The sequence below is a fragment of the Lichenostomus cassidix genome, chromosome 1Ab, assembly GCF_008360975.1.
Source record: "Lichenostomus cassidix isolate B80296 chromosome 1Ab, HeHo_3.0, whole genome shotgun sequence".
In the NCBI taxonomy this organism is placed as follows: Eukaryota; Metazoa; Chordata; class Aves; order Passeriformes; family Meliphagidae; genus Lichenostomus; species Lichenostomus cassidix.
In genome coordinates, this window is record NC_139481.1 from 27,771 (window position 1) to 46,047 (window position 18,277).

General features: G+C 47.4%; 1 protein-coding gene, 3 long non-coding RNA genes and 1 other non-coding gene across 11 annotated transcripts; 3 read left to right on the forward strand and 2 right to left on the reverse strand.

Annotated features, from left to right (window-relative positions):
• The first annotated feature begins 1,669 nt into the window (after window positions 1–1,669).
• Window positions 1,670–18,277, forward strand: LOC146442692 (uncharacterized). The gene is made up of 2 exons (XR_014849434.1): window positions 1,670–1,725; window positions 17,722–18,277. It is a non-coding gene; the product is annotated as an uncharacterized LOC146442692 (long non-coding RNA).
• LOC146442693 (U2 spliceosomal RNA) lies at window positions 5,778–5,968 on the forward strand. The gene has a single exon (XR_014849517.1). It is a non-coding gene; the product is annotated as a U2 spliceosomal RNA (small nuclear RNA).
• On the forward strand, window positions 7,815–11,361 carry LOC146442694 (uncharacterized). 7 transcript variants are annotated; one of them, XR_014849426.1, is made up of 4 exons: window positions 7,815–7,946; window positions 8,122–8,395; window positions 8,798–9,750; window positions 11,216–11,361. XR_014849426.1 is itself a non-coding variant. In XM_085049233.1 (3 exons), the coding sequence occupies exons 1-3, from the start codon at window positions 7,859–7,861 to the stop codon at window positions 11,283–11,285; spliced, it is 432 nt and encodes a 143-aa protein (XP_084905359.1). In that variant the 5' UTR covers window positions 7,844–7,858; the 3' UTR covers window positions 11,286–11,361. The 7 variants fall into 7 exon arrangements, 1 of the variants encoding a protein (XP_084905359.1); XR_014849427.1 differs by having other exon boundaries at window positions 7,816–7,946; window positions 9,121–9,750; XR_014849428.1 differs by lacking the exon at window positions 7,815–7,946 and adding an exon at window positions 7,959–8,025.
• LOC146442695 (uncharacterized) lies at window positions 7,966–9,195 on the reverse strand. Its single transcript, XR_014849433.1, has 2 exons — window positions 9,106–9,195; window positions 7,966–8,448 (listed from the first exon to the last, which is right to left on the reverse strand). It is a non-coding gene; the product is annotated as an uncharacterized LOC146442695 (long non-coding RNA).
• LOC146442696 (uncharacterized) lies at window positions 9,471–10,376 on the reverse strand. Its single transcript, XR_014849432.1, has 3 exons — window positions 10,055–10,376; window positions 9,601–9,713; window positions 9,471–9,511 (listed from the first exon to the last, which is right to left on the reverse strand). It is a non-coding gene; the product is annotated as an uncharacterized LOC146442696 (long non-coding RNA).

Here is an 18,277-nt window from a genome sequence, read left to right on the forward strand (position 1 = left end):
GTTTACTTCAACCACTGTAGGAAATGCCACACAGCTCACATGGTGGCCGATTCTCAGCCTCTGTTCCGCTCACTGTATCACTCGGCCAGATCAGAGAGAAGCAAGTAAAAAAAAAAGTTAAAAAAGTTTAAAAAATATTATCCCAAAGGGAACATTTGCAGGTGGTGGTTGTACAATTGTTCCATCTGAACGTGTGAGCGGCCCAGGCCACGCTTCTGATAGAACTCTTTGGTGTGGATGAACTCATGTCACTGTGACCAAAACATATGAGCGATACTTTGCTTCCCTGTATGCAATTAACACCTCTCTGGTCACCACAGTTCTGGTATTAGGTTAGCCTGAGATGCTGCCGTCTGACAGGGATCCTTCTCAAAACCTAGGGAGAAAACTCAGGTTTATATGTCAGCACCTTCACTGATGACTTCTTTACAATTCAGTGGCAAGACGTCCTTCATCTATTTTTCTTATTTGCCACGTAAGCCACACAAGATATTTATTCTTTGAAATAGGACTCTGACATCTCTTCCCTGAAAAGGTTTTCATCATTGCTCATAAGTGTGATCTCCCTCCCTCTTCCTGCTGATCGAACCTGGCTCAAACCACTGCCTCTTTTCAACAGCTAGGAAATCCTTGCACACACTGGGCACAACACACCCAGGAGTCCAAGGCCAGCCTCAGGCCTACCTCCTAGCAGCTCCTGTCTGGCACAAATCCTGACATTTGCACAACTTTACAATACAAAATCCCACATTTCCCCATGGGAACCTGGGGGCAACAATGGCTCTTTTCCACGGGAATGGCACATCACCACTCTCGTGTAAGATAGGCAGTTTGGAGGAATCCAAGTGCACACAGACCTCTGCTTCTTTACACCTTTCATCTCACAGGATTCCTGCAGCATGCACACTTTTCAGCTACAATACCACATTTGGAACCTGGCTGCAAACGGGGCCTCTTTTACACACGTAACAAACTTTTCCACCCTTCTGACCACACCGTGGCAAATGCCTCCTCACATCATAAAAACCATCTGACAACACTTCATAACAAGCCTCAAGATACACTAGATCGCCTCTGTGTTACCTCACTCCACTCAGTCAGGTTTTCTGGGAAAAAAAAGGACTGTTTGAACCTTTTACAAACCTGCTGTGGGACTAAGAACACCGAGCTATACTGAGAGCAATCATAACAATCCATTCTTTACATTCATTTCAATTATTCACTACCCACAACAACACCTGTAACTCCTGCTTCAGGACACCACATCTATAGAAATACTGCACCACTGATATTAAAGGAAGCGAGGACAATAACCACATCAAATCTCTTCTTCCCCCACAGCAACGACCGTGGCCACATCTCCTTCTCTCTACCTCGAGGACACGCTCTGGGGAGTACCTGACAGCATAAGAGCTCTCAAGAATCTTCACCACTGTCAAGACAGCTACTTGACCCCAATGAATGCAGCATCTCCTGCAAGGACTGATGCTGCCACCACTGCAGCTTCTCTGCTTCCACACGGGGAACCCGGCAGAGCACAGCCACGACACCCTCTGCACGCTGCAGCTGGCCACAGCAGGGCAGGGTGGAGAGGGAGGCAGCAGCACTTTGGGGAGGCGGCAAAGAAAAGCCAGGAAGAATGACCTCTGAGCCAGGACGAGGCCAAGGCCCGTGGTGGCAATGACAGCAGCGGTGGAACTCCCCAGCAGCAGTGGAACTCCCCAGGTAACCGGTGGCAGCAGATGCACCCACGATAATCAAAGCGCTCCGCCTAACTGACCTGGCGCCGGGTCACCCACGACCGTACCTCCAAAATGACCCGCTGGCACCACACCCTGCTGTCTAATTGCACCGGCACCGGATCACCCACGGCCATACCTGCAAACTGACCCACTGTCACCACACCCTGCTGTGTTTGCCAGCCTGGTGCTTTTTTCCATATCTAGAATGTGGAATTTCCGGACAAGGAGGTTGCTTTTTCAAAATTCTACATGTGAGGACGCTCCAGTGCTTTTCCTCAACATGAAAATTATGGCTTTTGGATTTTCTTTATGCCCCTGACAATCTGCACGCTTTTGGATTCTGGCTGCGTCGGTCTGTGCGCTCTATGAAAAACATTCTACCGTTTGGACCTTCCGAGAAACGGAAATCTTCCAGGATTTATGAAGCCATACAACGAAACCTTTTCTCAAAACTATTCTTATTCCCACCCCCTAAACTTTTATATAATTACACTCATCTATTTACATTATATCTATTTGCACTTATTATAGAGAAAATACTTACAAATCCATTGACACTTATGGAACCTCTCCTAAGACACGAGCCACATATTTACAATGTTCAGCTTGTACATTTTGACACTTCAATATCACATCAGACTTCTACGCTCTAACCGTACACATCTACTCATATCAAACCTCTCTTTACATTAATATCTAATATCTGATTAGACTTTGTACAGAACAGCTAATAGATCTCTTTATTCTTTTTTTACATTTTGTCCTATATATCATCCTGCCTTATAAGTTAAGCTCTTTCATTGGTTCATTTATATACACAACACTTGTGTTTGCACTTTAAAATCTTCTATCTGCTTTGGCCTTGCATGGACAAGCTTATGCAGGACACACATTACTCTCTCTGTCTCATCTGCATGGTGCCCCAAGGAAGATTTTACAAGATCATTGTCTCAAAGGAACAACAGAAAAATGGCAACACCTCCCTAGCTCAACATTTCTTTTTCCTCTTTTCCTAATTGCTCTTCCCATTTCACATGTTGCCTTTTTAATGCATGTTTCAAGGACTGCAATTAGCACTGCTCCAGAAGAATTTGGGAAGTGCTGCTTCTCCCTCTGGCTCACCGTGGAACAAAATCCAGACGCGAGATGCCGCTCTGTAGCTGTAGAAAACCTCCGGGTATTCATACGAACAATACACTAAATAAATGAAATTCTGTGCCTTCAAAGAAATTCCCCATGTCTGGAAAATCTAACAAAATACATTAAAAAACTCTCCTAATCAAATATGTATCCATTTCAATGCTGAACAGACACACTTTGAACTTTTAAAAACTTCTGGCTTTGGTGCTACCCCTTCTTACATTACAAAAATTGCAAATTCTGACCTCAAATCTGGGTTCTGGGGGACCATAGGCAACTACACCACGGCTGTCACCAGCCCAGATCCTACCTAGGCCCGTATGGGATACAGGTTCACCTTGGGGTTACACACAGCTGCTCTGCCAAAAATTCCTCCTGCAGGCACAAGATTACACGGCAGATGTTCTTAGGCACACCGTGAAAGGGGGAGCTTTCAATGGCACTCTGGGATGCAGGGGGCTGCATCACCCACTGCCCTCAATACCTCTCACTCATCCTTCCTTTCAGCTAACGGGCCACGGCCCCCCACCCTCTCCACAGCCCCCTACAGCCCTGTGGTGCCAAGTGCTGCCCTGGACAACACGACACCTGTCAGCTCTGGAGCCCAAATCCTGGTTTTGTAAGCCTGTGGTGGGACTCGGCAATAGGGACTGGGGGCTGCACCTCTCCTGGGGTGACCTTTGGCTCCACTAACCTTGTGTGGTGACAATTCACACGGTAGCCAGGACTCTGCCCGTGTCACATGGGTTCACCCCCCATGCCGGTTAGGGCTCGCCGCTCCATACCCCACCTGTCCTGGACACGCTCTCACTCCCCCAGCGGAGGCACTACCCTGGGGCTCTGCACCCTGTACACATTTACCTGTATTTCTCTGACATCCCCTCCTATGCCACCGCCAGCAACCCGCCTTGGGACCGGGCTCTGTCTCCCACACCCTTCTCCCTTCTGCTGCTCCCCATGCCTCTCCCACAAATGTTTACTAATGCATTCTATTGCTGATCAAACAGAGAAATAATTAACACATTCACACTTTTCATTAGGAGTTTATTTATTAAAGGAATCATGGGGAGTAATAAGCAAAAATAAATCGCATCAGCCTGCACTTACCACGCAGTTTTTCCTTGCTTAATAAGGTGATGCTGAACTCTCTCAGCAGGACTAAAAAATCCAGCTCTCCGGTTTAATAAAAGCCACCTTAGACCCACTGGGCCCAAAACTGTAAGAAATGTCACACTTGTTTTATAGAGCTCTGCAACTAGTCACATTGGATACTGCTTTCGGGACTGCCACAATGACAGTCTTGCCATCCTGGGAAGCTCTGGCTCTGAAGAGCCTGCTTGCTGGCAGCTCCTGCAGCCAAAATTTATCCAGTATCTTCAGCACCACCTTCATGCCACCCTAGGCAGCTGAACCGGGACACCCAGGACATTCCAGGCAGAGGTCCCTGCAGAACCATAAAAATCGTTCAGTGCTTTGCAAAGCAAAGCTCAGAGGGATACAAGGCATTTTTCAGGAAAACCCACCAAAAACCCAGAAATTTTAGTGACCGAAGAACACGCTTTTTGGAATGCAACTGCAGCCCGGCTCGTACCGAACGCTAAACCTATCCACACTTTTAAGGGTGTGGAAAATGCCTTCAAAAACAGGTTATCCCATGACCACCTCCCACTGACAGGATCCTTGGGGCAACTCTTAGATTTTTGCATGTTCAACTGACAATAGGAAAACGGGACAGGTGTTTGGGATTTCTCTGAGCACGGTCTAGCAGCTCACAATACCCTTTGGGCTTTTACTTTGGTATTTTTATAACCTGGGGTTTTAATTATTTTCTGACCTCTGCTTGTCATGGGCCTCAAGCATCCTATTCCAGCCTCTTGGCTTCATTTGCCGTCTTCCACCGCATTTATCCTCGCATGGAAACTGCTAAAAAGCACAAAACAATGACACACGCTTCACACTTCAAACGCAAATAAATTACAATTACGAAAAATCTCGCTGCCACTTTTCTAAACTATTCATCACAGACCTTAGAAAAAGCAAAGGTGATCTGTCCCTGACAGGACCCCGCTGGGACACCCGAGCGGGCTCAGCGGGGCGCGGGGAGGCAGGCGGCTTTGGGGACGATTCACAGACACGCTGCCGCTGCCCGCAGGGACACGAGCCGTACCACCGGCTGCGGCTCCGCTCCCGCCCGCCCCCGTGGCCGCAGTGCCTCCCCCGGCGCCTCCCCCGGCGCCTCCCCCGGCGCCTCCCCCGGCGCCTCCCCCGGCGCCTCCCCCGGCGCCTCCCCCGGCGCCTCCCCCGGCGGCTCCCCCGGCGCCTCCCCCGGCGCCTCCCCCGGCGCCTCCCCCGGCGCCTCCCCCGGCGCCTCCCCCGGCGCCTCCCCCGGCGCCTCCCCCGGCGCCTCCCCCGGCGCCTCCCCCGGCGCCTCCCCCGGCGCCTCCCCCGGCGCCTCCCCCGGCGCCGCCCCCGGCGCCTCCCCCGGCGCCTCCCCCGGCGCCTCCCCCGGCGCCGCCCCCGGCGCCTCCCCCCGCGCCTCCCCCGGCGCCTCCCCCGGCGCCTCCCCCGGCGCCTCCCCCGGCGCCTCCCCCGGCGCCTCCCCCGGCGCCTCCCCCGGCGCCTCCCCCGGCGCCTCCCCCGGCGCCCCCTCTTTGCCGGGGCGGAACCCGAATGCGGACGGGAGGGAGAGCCAGGGGAGGGGCTGTGCGGATTCAACAGTCACAGCAAAAAGGGGCTGCTCGGAAGGGTGGCTGTGAGATTTGCGGGCTTCCAGGGCTCTGTGCTTGTGAGGCGCGGGCAGGGGAGCGCGGAATGCAGCGTGGGAGGAACAACGCGAGGGCGGTGGGCGAGTCAGGGGCGAGAGCGGCTGGGGACCGCCTTTGGAATTCCCTGTGTATCGTTCCTCGCCTTTTTTGGCTAAGATCAAGTGTAGTATCTATTCTTATCAGTTCAATATCTGATACGTCCTCGATGGGAGGACTTTATATTACAGGATTTTTGGGCTCGGGAGTCGGATCCGGAGCTTGCTCCCTCCGCTCCGCGCGTGGTCCGGGTATTGCGGTGCCTCCGGGAACGGTGCACCCCGCCGGGGACCTCTGCTCGGTTAAAAACACATTTAAACCCGAGTCAACGTGATTATCCGCACTTAAGGGTAAACCGCAGCTCTCCGGACCCCTGAGAAGCTGCCAAAGCTCGGGCGGCTGTGATTCTCTCCTCCCTTCTCCTCGCAGGGTGCGGCGAAATGGCGGCGCTTCCCCCGTGCTTTTGCGTGCTATTTGGGTTAAACTCCGGGATCTCGCCGCTTTCTGAGGGGGTTTCCGATTTATATCAGGGTAATAGAGGACATTAATGTCATTTAAATGAATCTGGGAGGGCATTTGGGGCAGTTTTGTCACATAAACACGTGAAGGAGGTGAGCAGCGGGGCGGGGGAGCCGCACGGCTTTCTTTTTGCAGCTCTTTGACCGCGGATGTTTCTACGATGCAAATAAAAATCTCAATTCTTTCTAAAAACACCGATTTTGTTTATTTGTAAAGTAAAAAAGGTGCAGAGCTTCATCGGAGCCGCTTCGGCAGCGGCTGGGAGGTCCTGGGGTGACCTAGGAGATCCCGGAGTCCCCAAAGCCGGAAAATTCCCTAAAGCCCCTCCCGACCTTCCCCGGTTTCCTCAGGAATTTTAGGGGCAATGTGACAATTTTGGGGGATTTTCGGGCGTTCCCCGCGTCCTCCCCGGGATTTCCCCCCTCCCCTGCTCTTACCGCAGCCCCGAGGGTCCCTCTGCTGCCCCCGAAAAGCCTCAAAAAGGGGCAAGAAATCCCCGATCCCCCCTGTCCCGAACCTGCCCGGCAGAGCGGCGTTGGCCCGAGCTGCGCCTCATGAGGGAATATGCAAATTAGAAGGGCATGGGCGGGGTTTTGGGGGCAGGAGCGGTTATGCAAATGAGAGAACGCCGGGAGGGAGTGGCTTCGTGGGAGTAAGGGGCGGGGTTATGCTAAATAGATGACATCATGCGCGAACGGCATCTTGGGAGAGGGGGCGGAGTTATGCTAATTTAGATTACCTCATGCTCGAACGGCATCTTGGGAGAAAGGGGCGGGGTTATGCTAATTTAGATTACCTCATGCGCGAACGGCATCTTGGGAGAAAGGGGCGGGGTTATGCTAATTTAGATTACCTCATGCTCGAACGGCATCTTGGGAGAAAGGGGCGGGGTTATGCTAATTTGGATTACCTCATGCGCGAACGGCATCTTGGGAGAAAGGGGCGGGGTTATGCTAATTTGGATTACCTCATGCGCGAACGGCATCTTGGGAGAAAGGGGCGGGGTTATGCTAATTTAGATTACCTCATGCGCGAACGGCATCTTGGGAGAAAGGGGCGGGGTTATGCTAATTTGGATTACCTCATGCGCGAACGGCATCTTGGGAGAAAGGGGCGGGGTTATGCTAATTTAGATTACCTCATGCGCGAACGGCATCTTGGGAGAAAGGGGCGGGGTTATGCTAATTTAGATTACCTCATGCTCGAACGGCATCTTGGGAGAAAGGGGCGGGGTTATGCTAATTTAGATTACCTCATGCGCGAACGGCATCTTGGGAGAAAGGGGCGGGGTTATGCTAATTTAGATTACCTCATGCGCGAACGGCATCTTGGGAGAAAGGGGCGGGGTTATGCTAATTTAGATTACCTCATGCTCGAACGGCATCTTGGGAGAAAGGGGCAGGATTATGCTAATTTAGATTACCTCATGCTCGAACGGCATCTTGGGAGAAAGGGGCGCGGTTATGCTAATTTAGATTACCTCATGCTCGAACGGCATCTTGGGAGAAAGAGGTGGGGTTATGCTAATTTGGATTACCTCATGCGCGAACGGCATCTTGGGGAAAATGGGCGGAGTTATGCAAACTAGCCGAAACGCGGCGCGAATTGCAGTCTCGGTAAAGGGGCGGGGTCATGCAAATTAAAGCACAATCCCGCATGAATGGCGTTTTGGGAAAAGAGGTCCGGCCATGCAAATTAGATCACTGCGCGCAGCGATCGGCGGCATCATGGCGGATGAAGATCGGTCAGGCAAACTCGAATCCTTAGCGGCGCGAATGGCATCTTGAGAGCTTTATTGGGGGATTTGCAGAGTTTAGGCCTCGGTGCGCGGGGGGCGCGGGGGGGAAATGGGGTTTCAAGCCTTTCCTGAGTCCCCGAAAAAAGACCTTTTTTCCATTTTTCCCTATTTATTCCCGCAGCTCCTCTCAGCCCCGGCTCGGCAAATCCAACCGCATGGTCCGAGCGGCCAAAAGCCCGAGCGCGGCACCTTCGCCGTGCCTCTGCCGGCCTGTCCGACCCCGCTGGCCGCGCCGAGCCCTTGCTGCGAGCCCCAGAATCCATGAAAAAACTCCTGCAGCTCCCGAGCCTTTCCGCCTCTCCCGGAGCTCCCAGCGCCTCACGAGCTTCCCGCGCGGCCGGCCGGAGCGGCGGGGTGATGCATATTAGAGACACAGAGCACCGCCGTGATTTCGGGTCAGTGCTTCAGAAACATGTGCTGACAGTGCGGGAACACAGCGGGAAAGAGTCTCTAAATTGCTGGAAAGGAGGTGCGCGGCGGCGCGGGGGAGACAGCGAGGTGTGTGTTTGTCGAGCGGGGTGCCGGCGGGAGTGGGGGAAGGAAATTGTCATAGCCGCTCGGCCGTTTGGCTAAGATCGAGTGTAGTGTTTATAGTTATTTATTCGGTTTTGGGTACGTCCTTGATGAGAGGACTTTACGTTAAGCGGCAATGCGGTGCTTCCGGCAACGGCGCACCCCGCACGGGGACATTACAGTAGTGAAAAAGCACAAGGAGAGAGCGGTTGCTTAACTGCTCTGTATACTTGTCGCAATATCAGACGTTATTATGTGACAAAAGGTTTATGGCCCTTCCGAAGGTGCCGCGAAGGCAGCGCTGTAGGTTGTGGATCCCGTCCGTCCTTCTGCCTCAGCGCCCGCAACATCTCGTGCCTTAGCCCCGCCTGTCCCAGGGGCTCTGTTATAGGGCGCTAATGACGGGGAGATTAATAAGTAGGTTACAGTGAAAAGGGACAGCGGAAGTCTGCTTCTGCAGGTGCTACCGGAAACACCCGAATGGTGGAGAGAGCGAGGGTAAGTATGTCAATTCATAACGTAGCTTTCTATTCTTTAGCAAGTCAAACCACCTGCTTCCACAGCACTTCTGAGCTTCATTCTCGCTGTTTACAGAAAACTCTTACAGGCCTGTCTGTGACTGACGTGATGGCTGCAGCGCCACGATGGTCCATATCAACAGTGGCTGCTTCTTTCAATTCTCTTTTTTCTGGTATACTTTCTTCTTACTAGATACTTAAGTCATCTCCTTCACTTGGGTAGCAGCATTCGTAAGGCACTGGGTACTATACTGTGGCTTGGGAATAAATGGCCAGCCATAAAGATAGTAAACAGCTTTGCTGCAAGACAGAAAATGTTTTCGAGATCTGAAAAAAAGGTGGTTTTAGCCTGTGATTTTGTAATTATGGAACATGCTTCAGCTACTTCACATACAACACATGAAAAATTATTTATTGCTGAAACTCAAAAAGGCCACTACTGCTGTGACACACTGCGGCCACCTGGATACGTGTCCTTCCCTAAAAAACAAGAAATGGACAACAGAAAAATTGCAGGAGTTCCCTACCTCAGGATGGTTTTTTTTTTTTCTTTTTCTTCCTGCTCTTACCTTCTCATGTCTCTTCATTTTAATGCACATTGAAAGGACTGCAGTTATCAGTACGGGGGAACGAATCCTGAAGTGCTGCTTCTCCCTCTTGCTTGTCGTGTCACAGAATGCACCTGGAAAAATACCATTCCATACCGTACAAAGTTCCAGGTATGGATACAAATAATAGAAAAACTTCATGAATTACTTTCCCCTACATAAGATTGCCCATGCTTGTAAAATCTGTAGGAATACATAGAAGAAATTGCAGATAAGGTCTGTATCAATTTCAATCCAGAACACCATCATTTTAAATTCTTTAAAAAATACAGGTTTGGATGATGGTGCTACCACTTCTTACATTACAAACTTTGGCAATACCGATCTCAAAACTGCTACATGTTTCTCCAAATCTTTTCATAAATACTGGACAGTAAATAAAGTTTTAAGCTTTATACCTGAACTTAGTTATTACCTGTGTGTAGACTGCATAACGCACACGTGGCCTGCTGAAAAACACTTCAGCGTTAAACCGGATTCGTGCGGCTACATTCTGAGAGCTGCCGTGAAGTGCACCTCCTAGAATAGGCATGTACAGAAATTTGGCTTTCACATGGCCTACAAGAAAGAAGTGAAACCTTACTGGTTCTTTCAATGTCATCTGAAAGAAAGCACATCTGTCATTTTAAATACTGAAGGGTAACTGTCTTGACCTTCCTCCCCTGCACCCTCGGTGAGGCACTGCATGAGGCTTCGTAGGGTTTATGTCAGCCTTGGCACAAAATGCTGCATGGCTCCTATGGTGGGTAACTTACAGTGTATGTTCCACGTGCTATTCCGCTTAGCCGAGTCACACATAAGCGAGGAAGATGCTCTAAGGGGTACTTGGGAGGTACTGGTTGTGTAATTGTTCATTCTGAATGGGTCAGCAGGCCACAGCATTATGGCCTGTGAGCAGAGATGACAGCATGTAGGCAAAGGCCTCCTGTTCCCCCCTGAGCTGGGGGAGAGTGGGTACAAACCTGCTTCCTGCAAGCGTATCCTCTTGGCCTGCTGCATGCTGAGGCTTGGACAACTTGGAGTGCAGTTGCAGGCTTTGGCCTCTGTGCATACACACCTCTCCCAGAAGGTGAGATGACTTAATAATAACTTTGCATGGATGTAATCAGCTGGCTGAATGTCAGTGCAAAGTATCTGTCTTGAGGGAAACTTGTGGATGGAGTGAGATATGAATGTTTGGGTGAGGAAGAATGAGGACTGTGTGATGACCATCCCTGGAATGCACTGTTAGGCAGCCTTTGCTGCAGGCAAGTGTGAAGAAGCCCTGGAGATGGGAGCCATAAGGAAATATTCCAAAGCGGTGAGAATGATTAGAAGGTGTTAGAATTGCTGGTTGCAGTGGGATGACATGTGGGTGGGGTCAGGGATGGTGCACCTGTATGAGAAATGGTATAATACTGTGAAAGTGCAATGTGCAGGCATTGCTGAGCAGGCCTGAAGCCCTCCCCTGTGGTCAGGACTTAAGCAGGCAGCTGGTGGATAGGAGGCCAAGGAAGACACGGCGTGAGGCAGTTGGACTTGCACATGTGCGGAGCTGTTCAGAAATGACTGACACGTGTGTTGTGTTCTCTTCCAGATGGTGGTGTTTGGCTGCTGCTGGAGTTGCCGGTCCCTGCGAGGATATTGTGGTGATGTGGCATGCATAGAGAAGAGAAAGATGGCATCTGTTCTGTTCCAAAAGATGTTGGAAACAAAATCACATGAAAGGCTACTGAAGGAAAATTGTTGTGACTGAGTGCTACTGTTGGAAAATGTATCAGGTTAAAAATGTTGTGTAACTGTAGTCAAAGGTTTTGTTTGGGTTTACCCTGGGAAAAGGAATTTTAGGTTTCTTCCAGGGCAATGTTGTGCCAGATGAGGTCTGGTGAAGTCAGCGTAACAACAGATTGGGAGTGACCCCCAAAGATAACCAGAAAGATAAGCACTATGAACACAACATCCACAAGGAACTTGTGGTTATGAAGAAGACATGATGGATATCACAAGCAGCTAGGCCACAGCACCTCCAGCAGGGCTGAAGATATCCTGGCCCAGAAAAAAGACTGCAAAGAAAAACTGCAGAATGAAGAATGTCATTGGCATCAGAGGCGAGGAGATTCGAGCCCAATGAGAGAGTGAATATCAGGAGTTCGCTCAACTTTGGACAAATGAACACTGACCCAATGCTTTCCTATGTATTTTTACTGTACACAATATGTGGAAAATCGAGTAAAAGCTATGTATCCTGGAATGATTGTCTCTGCACACCCGGGCTATGGGTGGATGAGATGATTTCTGTGGTACATCCTGACCACAAAATAAAGTAATGCCTTGAGTCTGTAACATGAAAATGTTGTTGGAGAGTTCTTCTATTTTTTTCTGCAGATTAGGTGACACTAGTAAACACATGGCAGTAGTGTAGAGGTGGAAAAAAAAAAACCAAGACTAAAGAAGTGTTCCTTGCAAAAGCACAGGATGGTGTAACACATGCAAACACAAGTGAATGCACCCATGAAACAAGTGAAAAAACCCCAGCAATACATAGTAGAAGCCCCTAGGAAATGCTGTAGAAAGAAGTGGGCAAAATGGACATAGCTGTGAGAAACAGCTGTATGATAGTGCTGCAGTATCCCCCAAAATGTGTTTTATTTTTCAAGAATTGTAAATGGGTGAGTTTTCAAGAAGTGGTAAAAAGACCCAAAAAGGTTTGAAAGAATGATAATTTCTGCTAATACAGTTGAGAGAAAGTGTGTAAAAATCAGGCAATGAGCATTAGTAAAATTATATAGCACAACAGCTCCAAAAATAGTGAAAACACTAATAAAACTCTGAAATTGTGCTAGGGAAAAAAGCCTCCGCTCCAGTGTTACCACAGCGACGGGCGGGCGGAGCCAGGCGTAGCTTTGGGCGGAGTCAGGGGCACCGAGGGGCGGGGTCTTGGGCGGGGGGCGGGGACTGCCAGAGGCGTGGCTTAGGCCCGGGCCGAGAGACGACAGGGGCGGGGCCAAGGGAGGGACGAGGGGCGGAACGAGTAGGTGGAGTATAGTGACGCCCGCAGGACTGGAGCGGGTAGGTGGGCAGGGCTCTGTTGACATCATGGTGCGGCGAAAAAGATATCCCCCAAAAAAAGAATTCAAATTTAGGAGCCGCCCTGGCTCGGCGGGAATGTCCTTAAGCCGAATCTTTGCACTTCAGAGGTTCCAGTCCCACCGCAGGCCCCACGGTGCGTGTGTTGGGCTCGTCACGCCCACGTGGTGTGGGAGCCAGCCAGCCCCCTCCGGTAAGCCAGAAGGTGGGGCGGCCGGGGCCAGCTCCCCGCGACGAGGGTGGGGCCGGCGGCGCGGGGGGGTTGCTGCGGCGGCGTCCCCGCGGGGTGGGGACGACACCGCCCCGGGGTACCCCTCCACACCCGCCGCGGCGCGCGCCGGAAATAGGGGGGCGGCCCTTGGCAAGGGGCCAAAAACCCTTTTTCCGCCTACAAACATGCAAAAGCAACAAAACTCACCTCTTCAAAAACACGCATCTCTCCCTTTTCTAACACAACACAAAAACAACAACACACCTCACCTACTACAAACAACAAAATACACAACGAACTACCAATACCACACACCAAAAATATACAACAAACAACTAAATACACCTACAATCCATGACATTACTACACACATTTTACAGGCAACAACTAACAACACTAAGGCCTCACACCACACTTAACAAATGCCTCTCACATCCACCCAACACCTCTCAGAACAACTACATCAACACAAACACAACACACTAAACATCCTCACAAACACAAACAAATCACACTTCAACTGACTTCCCTTGCTCAAGACATTGTCCTTTACTCTTTACCTACTTGCTCTTCCCATCTCACCACTGCTCTTTTTCATGCACCTTCAAGGACCTACCTGCAATTCTCACTGCTCAACTGCTGCTTCCCCATCTGCCTCACCACAGCACACAATCCACCCACAACATGCCCGTCCACCAGAGCTGCACAACCCTCCACATATGGCTAGAAACAGTACAAAAACTTTATTAAATACTTGCCCTTCCACATTTACCACGCTTTCAAAATCTGGATCAATACATACAAATATTGCCACATCAACTCTCTATCAAGTTCAATAAAGAACACCATCACTTGCAACTCTACAAAACTTATGGGTATGGATGATGTTGCTAACACTTCTTACATTCAAAATTTGCCTATGCTGATCTTAAAACTCCTACACATTTACCCACATATTTCATCTAATACAGAACAGAATATCAGGTTCTTGCCCTTATACCTCCACATACTTATTAACTCTGTGTCAACTGCATAACACATGCACAGCCTACACAAATACACTTCAGGATGGAATCTGATTGAGAAGGCTCCATTACACAAACCTTACAGAACTTCACCTCATCAATTGCCCATGTACACAAATTGGGCTTTCAAATGGCCTAAGAGAAACAAACAACTTTTGCTAACTGTTTCAATGCCGTGTTAAACAAATAACAATAGCTCATGTTGCTGAACAAACAATAACTGCAATAACCATCCTCCCCTGCTCCATATATGACACACTGAAAGATGGTTCAGAAGGTTGACTTCAAACACAATAGGAAATGCCACACAACACACATGGTGGCTGATTCTCAGCCTCTGTTCCAATCACTCTTCCACTCGGCCACATCACATAGAAGCAAGGAAAATGCCCAAAGAGATCATTTGCAGGTGCTGGTTGTATAATCATTCTGTCTGAACATGTGAACAGCCCAGGCCATGCTTCTGATAAAAGTATTTGGTGTAGATGAACTCCCATCACTGTCACCAAAACATCTGAGCAATACTTTACTTCCCTTTATGCAAATAACACCTCTCTGGTCACCACAGCTCTGGTATTAGGTTAGCCCAACACACTGCAGCCTAACAGAGATCCTTCTCAAAACCTACAGAGAAAACTTACATTTACATGTCAGCACCTTCACTGATGATTTCTTTACAATTCACTGGCAACATCTCATTCATCTCATCTTCTTATTTGCCACATAAACCACACGAGGCATTTATCCCTTCAGTTACAACTCTAACATCTCTTCCTTGAAAAGGTTTCCATCCTTGCCCATGACTGTGATCTCCCTCCCTCTTCCTGCTGATCGAACCTGGCTCAAAACACTGCCTCTTTTCAACAGCTAGGAAATCCTTGGATACAGCTGGCACAAGAGACCCAGGAGTCCAAGGCCAGCCTCAGGTCTAGTTCCTAGCAACTTCTGTCTGGCACAAATCCTGACATTTGCACAGCTTTATGATACAAAATCCCACATTTGCCTGTGGGCACCTGGCTGGCGATCGATGGCTCTTTTACACAGCAATGGCACATCACCACCCTCGTGTAAGATAGGCAGTTTGGAGGAACCCAAGGGCACACACAGCTCTGCTTCTTCACACCTTTCATCTCACAGGATTCCTGCAGCAGGCACGCTTTTCACAGACAATACCACATTTCAACCTGGCTGCAAACAGTGCCTCTTTTACACAGCAAACATTTAAAGGCCAATAATATCTCTCTGCAACTTTGCTAACGGTAAAAATATGGAGCCAGTTTTCATGTGCAAACATGGAAAATGGCCTAAAATCACTAAGGCGCTACAGATGCTACATAGTTAAAATTGTCATTTTATATTTGCTACCATGAAAAAAGGTATTTCACTTCCAGTAATTACCGTCAGTGATTGGTGTTCTTGTATATGCTGATTAAAATTTTTATTTCTGAAAAAAGAAAATTAATTGAGAACTGGAACAAGAAAGCTAGGGATAAGGAGTGAGTGGGCTTTAACAATATTTCACATGTTTTGCATGGGACATAAAAGAGGGGCATTAACCTACTCTTAATCTGACTTCCTGAAAAGTGTCTTAATCTAGACTGTGGCTACCTTGCTATCACTTCCGTTTAGTTAGCCTAAAGAACAATTATTTGTTCTTTTATCTTCCGTTTTATCTGTCATTTTATCTTCCCCTTTACAGAAGAAAAAAACACCCCAAATCTTATTGTTACAATTTTTTAAAAAAACTTATTTTCAAGTCTTATCTTTCAAAAGCCAAGAGAATTTCAGGAATGTACAAAGGACTAAAAGGGTAACGTGCAAGCTATTTTAGGTATTGTGGGATTGCTCAGGTTTCTTAAATAAAAACACTCCCCATAGCAGAAAAAAAACCCCCACAATTTGTGATGCACGTGTGGTTCATCATCCGGTAACCTTTAGTCCTGTTGTGTTAAGGATAAATAAACAGGCAAAATGCAAACAACAAGGGAGAAGTTGTTCCTGTGACAATACTGCTTAGTGTACGGTACCCCATTTAGGTTTAAATACCTGCTCCGATAAGGCCCTTTCGAGGACCCTAGAAACAAATGCAACGTGTGTGAGATAATCCACCTCAAAAACTCCACAAGCACCAGCACCTATACCTACAAAAATGCTGTCATGGCACAGCTACAGCTCAAGTATTACAGATGTGGGCTGAAGACCTCTGAGAAAACAGCTGTAGTGCAACACAGCACTGTCAAGATACCTCTGGATAGTTTCAGAGCCAGAAATCTATCTGAGCCACAGCATCAATATGATTTAAAACTTAATAACTTTCTGTTTCCGGAAATAAAGCAAAGTTGTTATTTAATGGCTGAAATACTGCCATTTCCTCCACATTCAAGTAATAATTTACATTCATGACTTCTGTATTATTCATGTTGTCCAGTTTAATACAAACAGTGTTTCTAGTGCTGTGCTTATGAAGAGTGTCTCTTTAGGGTATACCTTACTTTATGTCAAACAGATGCTAGAAATGACTACCTGGTGTTCTGCTGCTGTGAACTGGGAACTAAAAATAGGGCTCATAATTTTCTAACCTGAACAGAGGAAAACATAATGAGCTTTTCTTGACAAAACACCAATCTCATTTTTTTCCTCTTCTTTTCTTTCATCTCTACTGTTCTCTCTCTCTTCGCTCAGAAACAAGAGTTGCTACTAAGCACGATTTACAGACTCAAAGAAAACCCACCTTTTTAAATGTCGTTATTTGCTACACCATGCACTAGGCCTCCAAAGCTTCAAAGATAAAAAACCAAGCATTTTAAATATTGAACACAAGTTGACGAGCAGTGGGATGACTCAACCGAGCCGCCCATTATCCCCTTCTGAGAACACACCTGCAAATACTTCTGGAAGTCAGGGTAAGCTAAATACAGAGTCTAGTAGGTGTGAATGTAGTTTACACAAGGAACCCGAATTGAAACAAAGATTTATTTATTTATTTATTTATTATTTCTTAAGAAAACTAATTGCTATTTGAAAAATAAAGAAATAACAAAAACAACCTTGAGAGACTGACAGAATCACAGACTCATTCCTATGTCTAGTTTGTTTTTGTTTTAACAAAGTACTTTGGGATCATTTTCATAACTGTGGTTTTCCATGGAGTACTAAAGAGAAAAATGAAGAGTTATTTAATTTTCAGTTATCAGCAGAAATCACTGACTTGAACTAATACTTCCTAAAACAATGCAGGATACTTAACAGCAGTTCAAGGTACTTCACTTTGCCTTACTGACTGTCTCAGTGTCACCCTGCGGTGAAAACCTTATTTAAACTTACATTTAGCAAACAAAATTTACAGACTAAGCTTATAAATACTTTTTTACAGATTATTTCAACTATCAGCCGGCGTATAAAGTACTTGTGTTCCTTTAATGGTATTAAAATCTTTACATTTATTTGTTCCTCCCAGATTTGATTGATATCTATAAATGTAACTAGTATTAAGTGCTGTTCTTCTGTTTCCTGCTGACATGGGTTTCAATAACCCTGGAATTATTTGTCCTTGGACTAACCAAAATAGAGTATCGGTATTAGGATGTGACTCTAAAGTGAAACTGAGGAGAATGCAAAGGTTAAAACCAGAACAAAACAATTAAAACCAAAGATTGCCTCTTATTAACCTTACAATAACAGGATCACCGGCTAGCACGTATTGCTTTCTCCAGTTTTCTTTTCCTTATTAAAAAAAAGTTAATTATACCTTATTTTAAAAAGTTTATTATATTTCTACAGATTATTGACAGAAATTCTACTGAAAATAAATGGAGACACAGGTTATAAATTTGCCTAGGATCAAAACCAGGATAAATATGCATTATAAATATGGAACTATCTCAAAAGTTCTGCTCCCTGGATACCATCCTGCGGACTCTGCTCTAAGGGATGCTATTTGAGCAGAAGGGGTGGACTACAGTATCTCCAGAGGTCCCCTTCCAATCCCAAACGGTTTGTGACTCTGCAATATGCTCTCTAATTCTTTTGACTCTCACAGACAAAATCAAAATGTGTAAATTTAATGTAACTTTTTAAATGAATACTTAAAATATAATCGCATCTTCTTTATGGATCTTCTGCTAGCTTAGTCTCATTAAAATTCATTCTTCTGAATGCGCAGTGCAGAGAAAAGGCTGCTAACGTGTCACAATAAACCAACTGTCTGAAACCCTGCAGAAAAGAAGGAAAGAAAAATAAGATGAAACATGTGCCTTGTACCTTGTAGGTTATGAGAGAAGATATCTAGAAGCAGCTGTAAAATAGTCATAAAATAAAATTGGAATTTATATCAAAA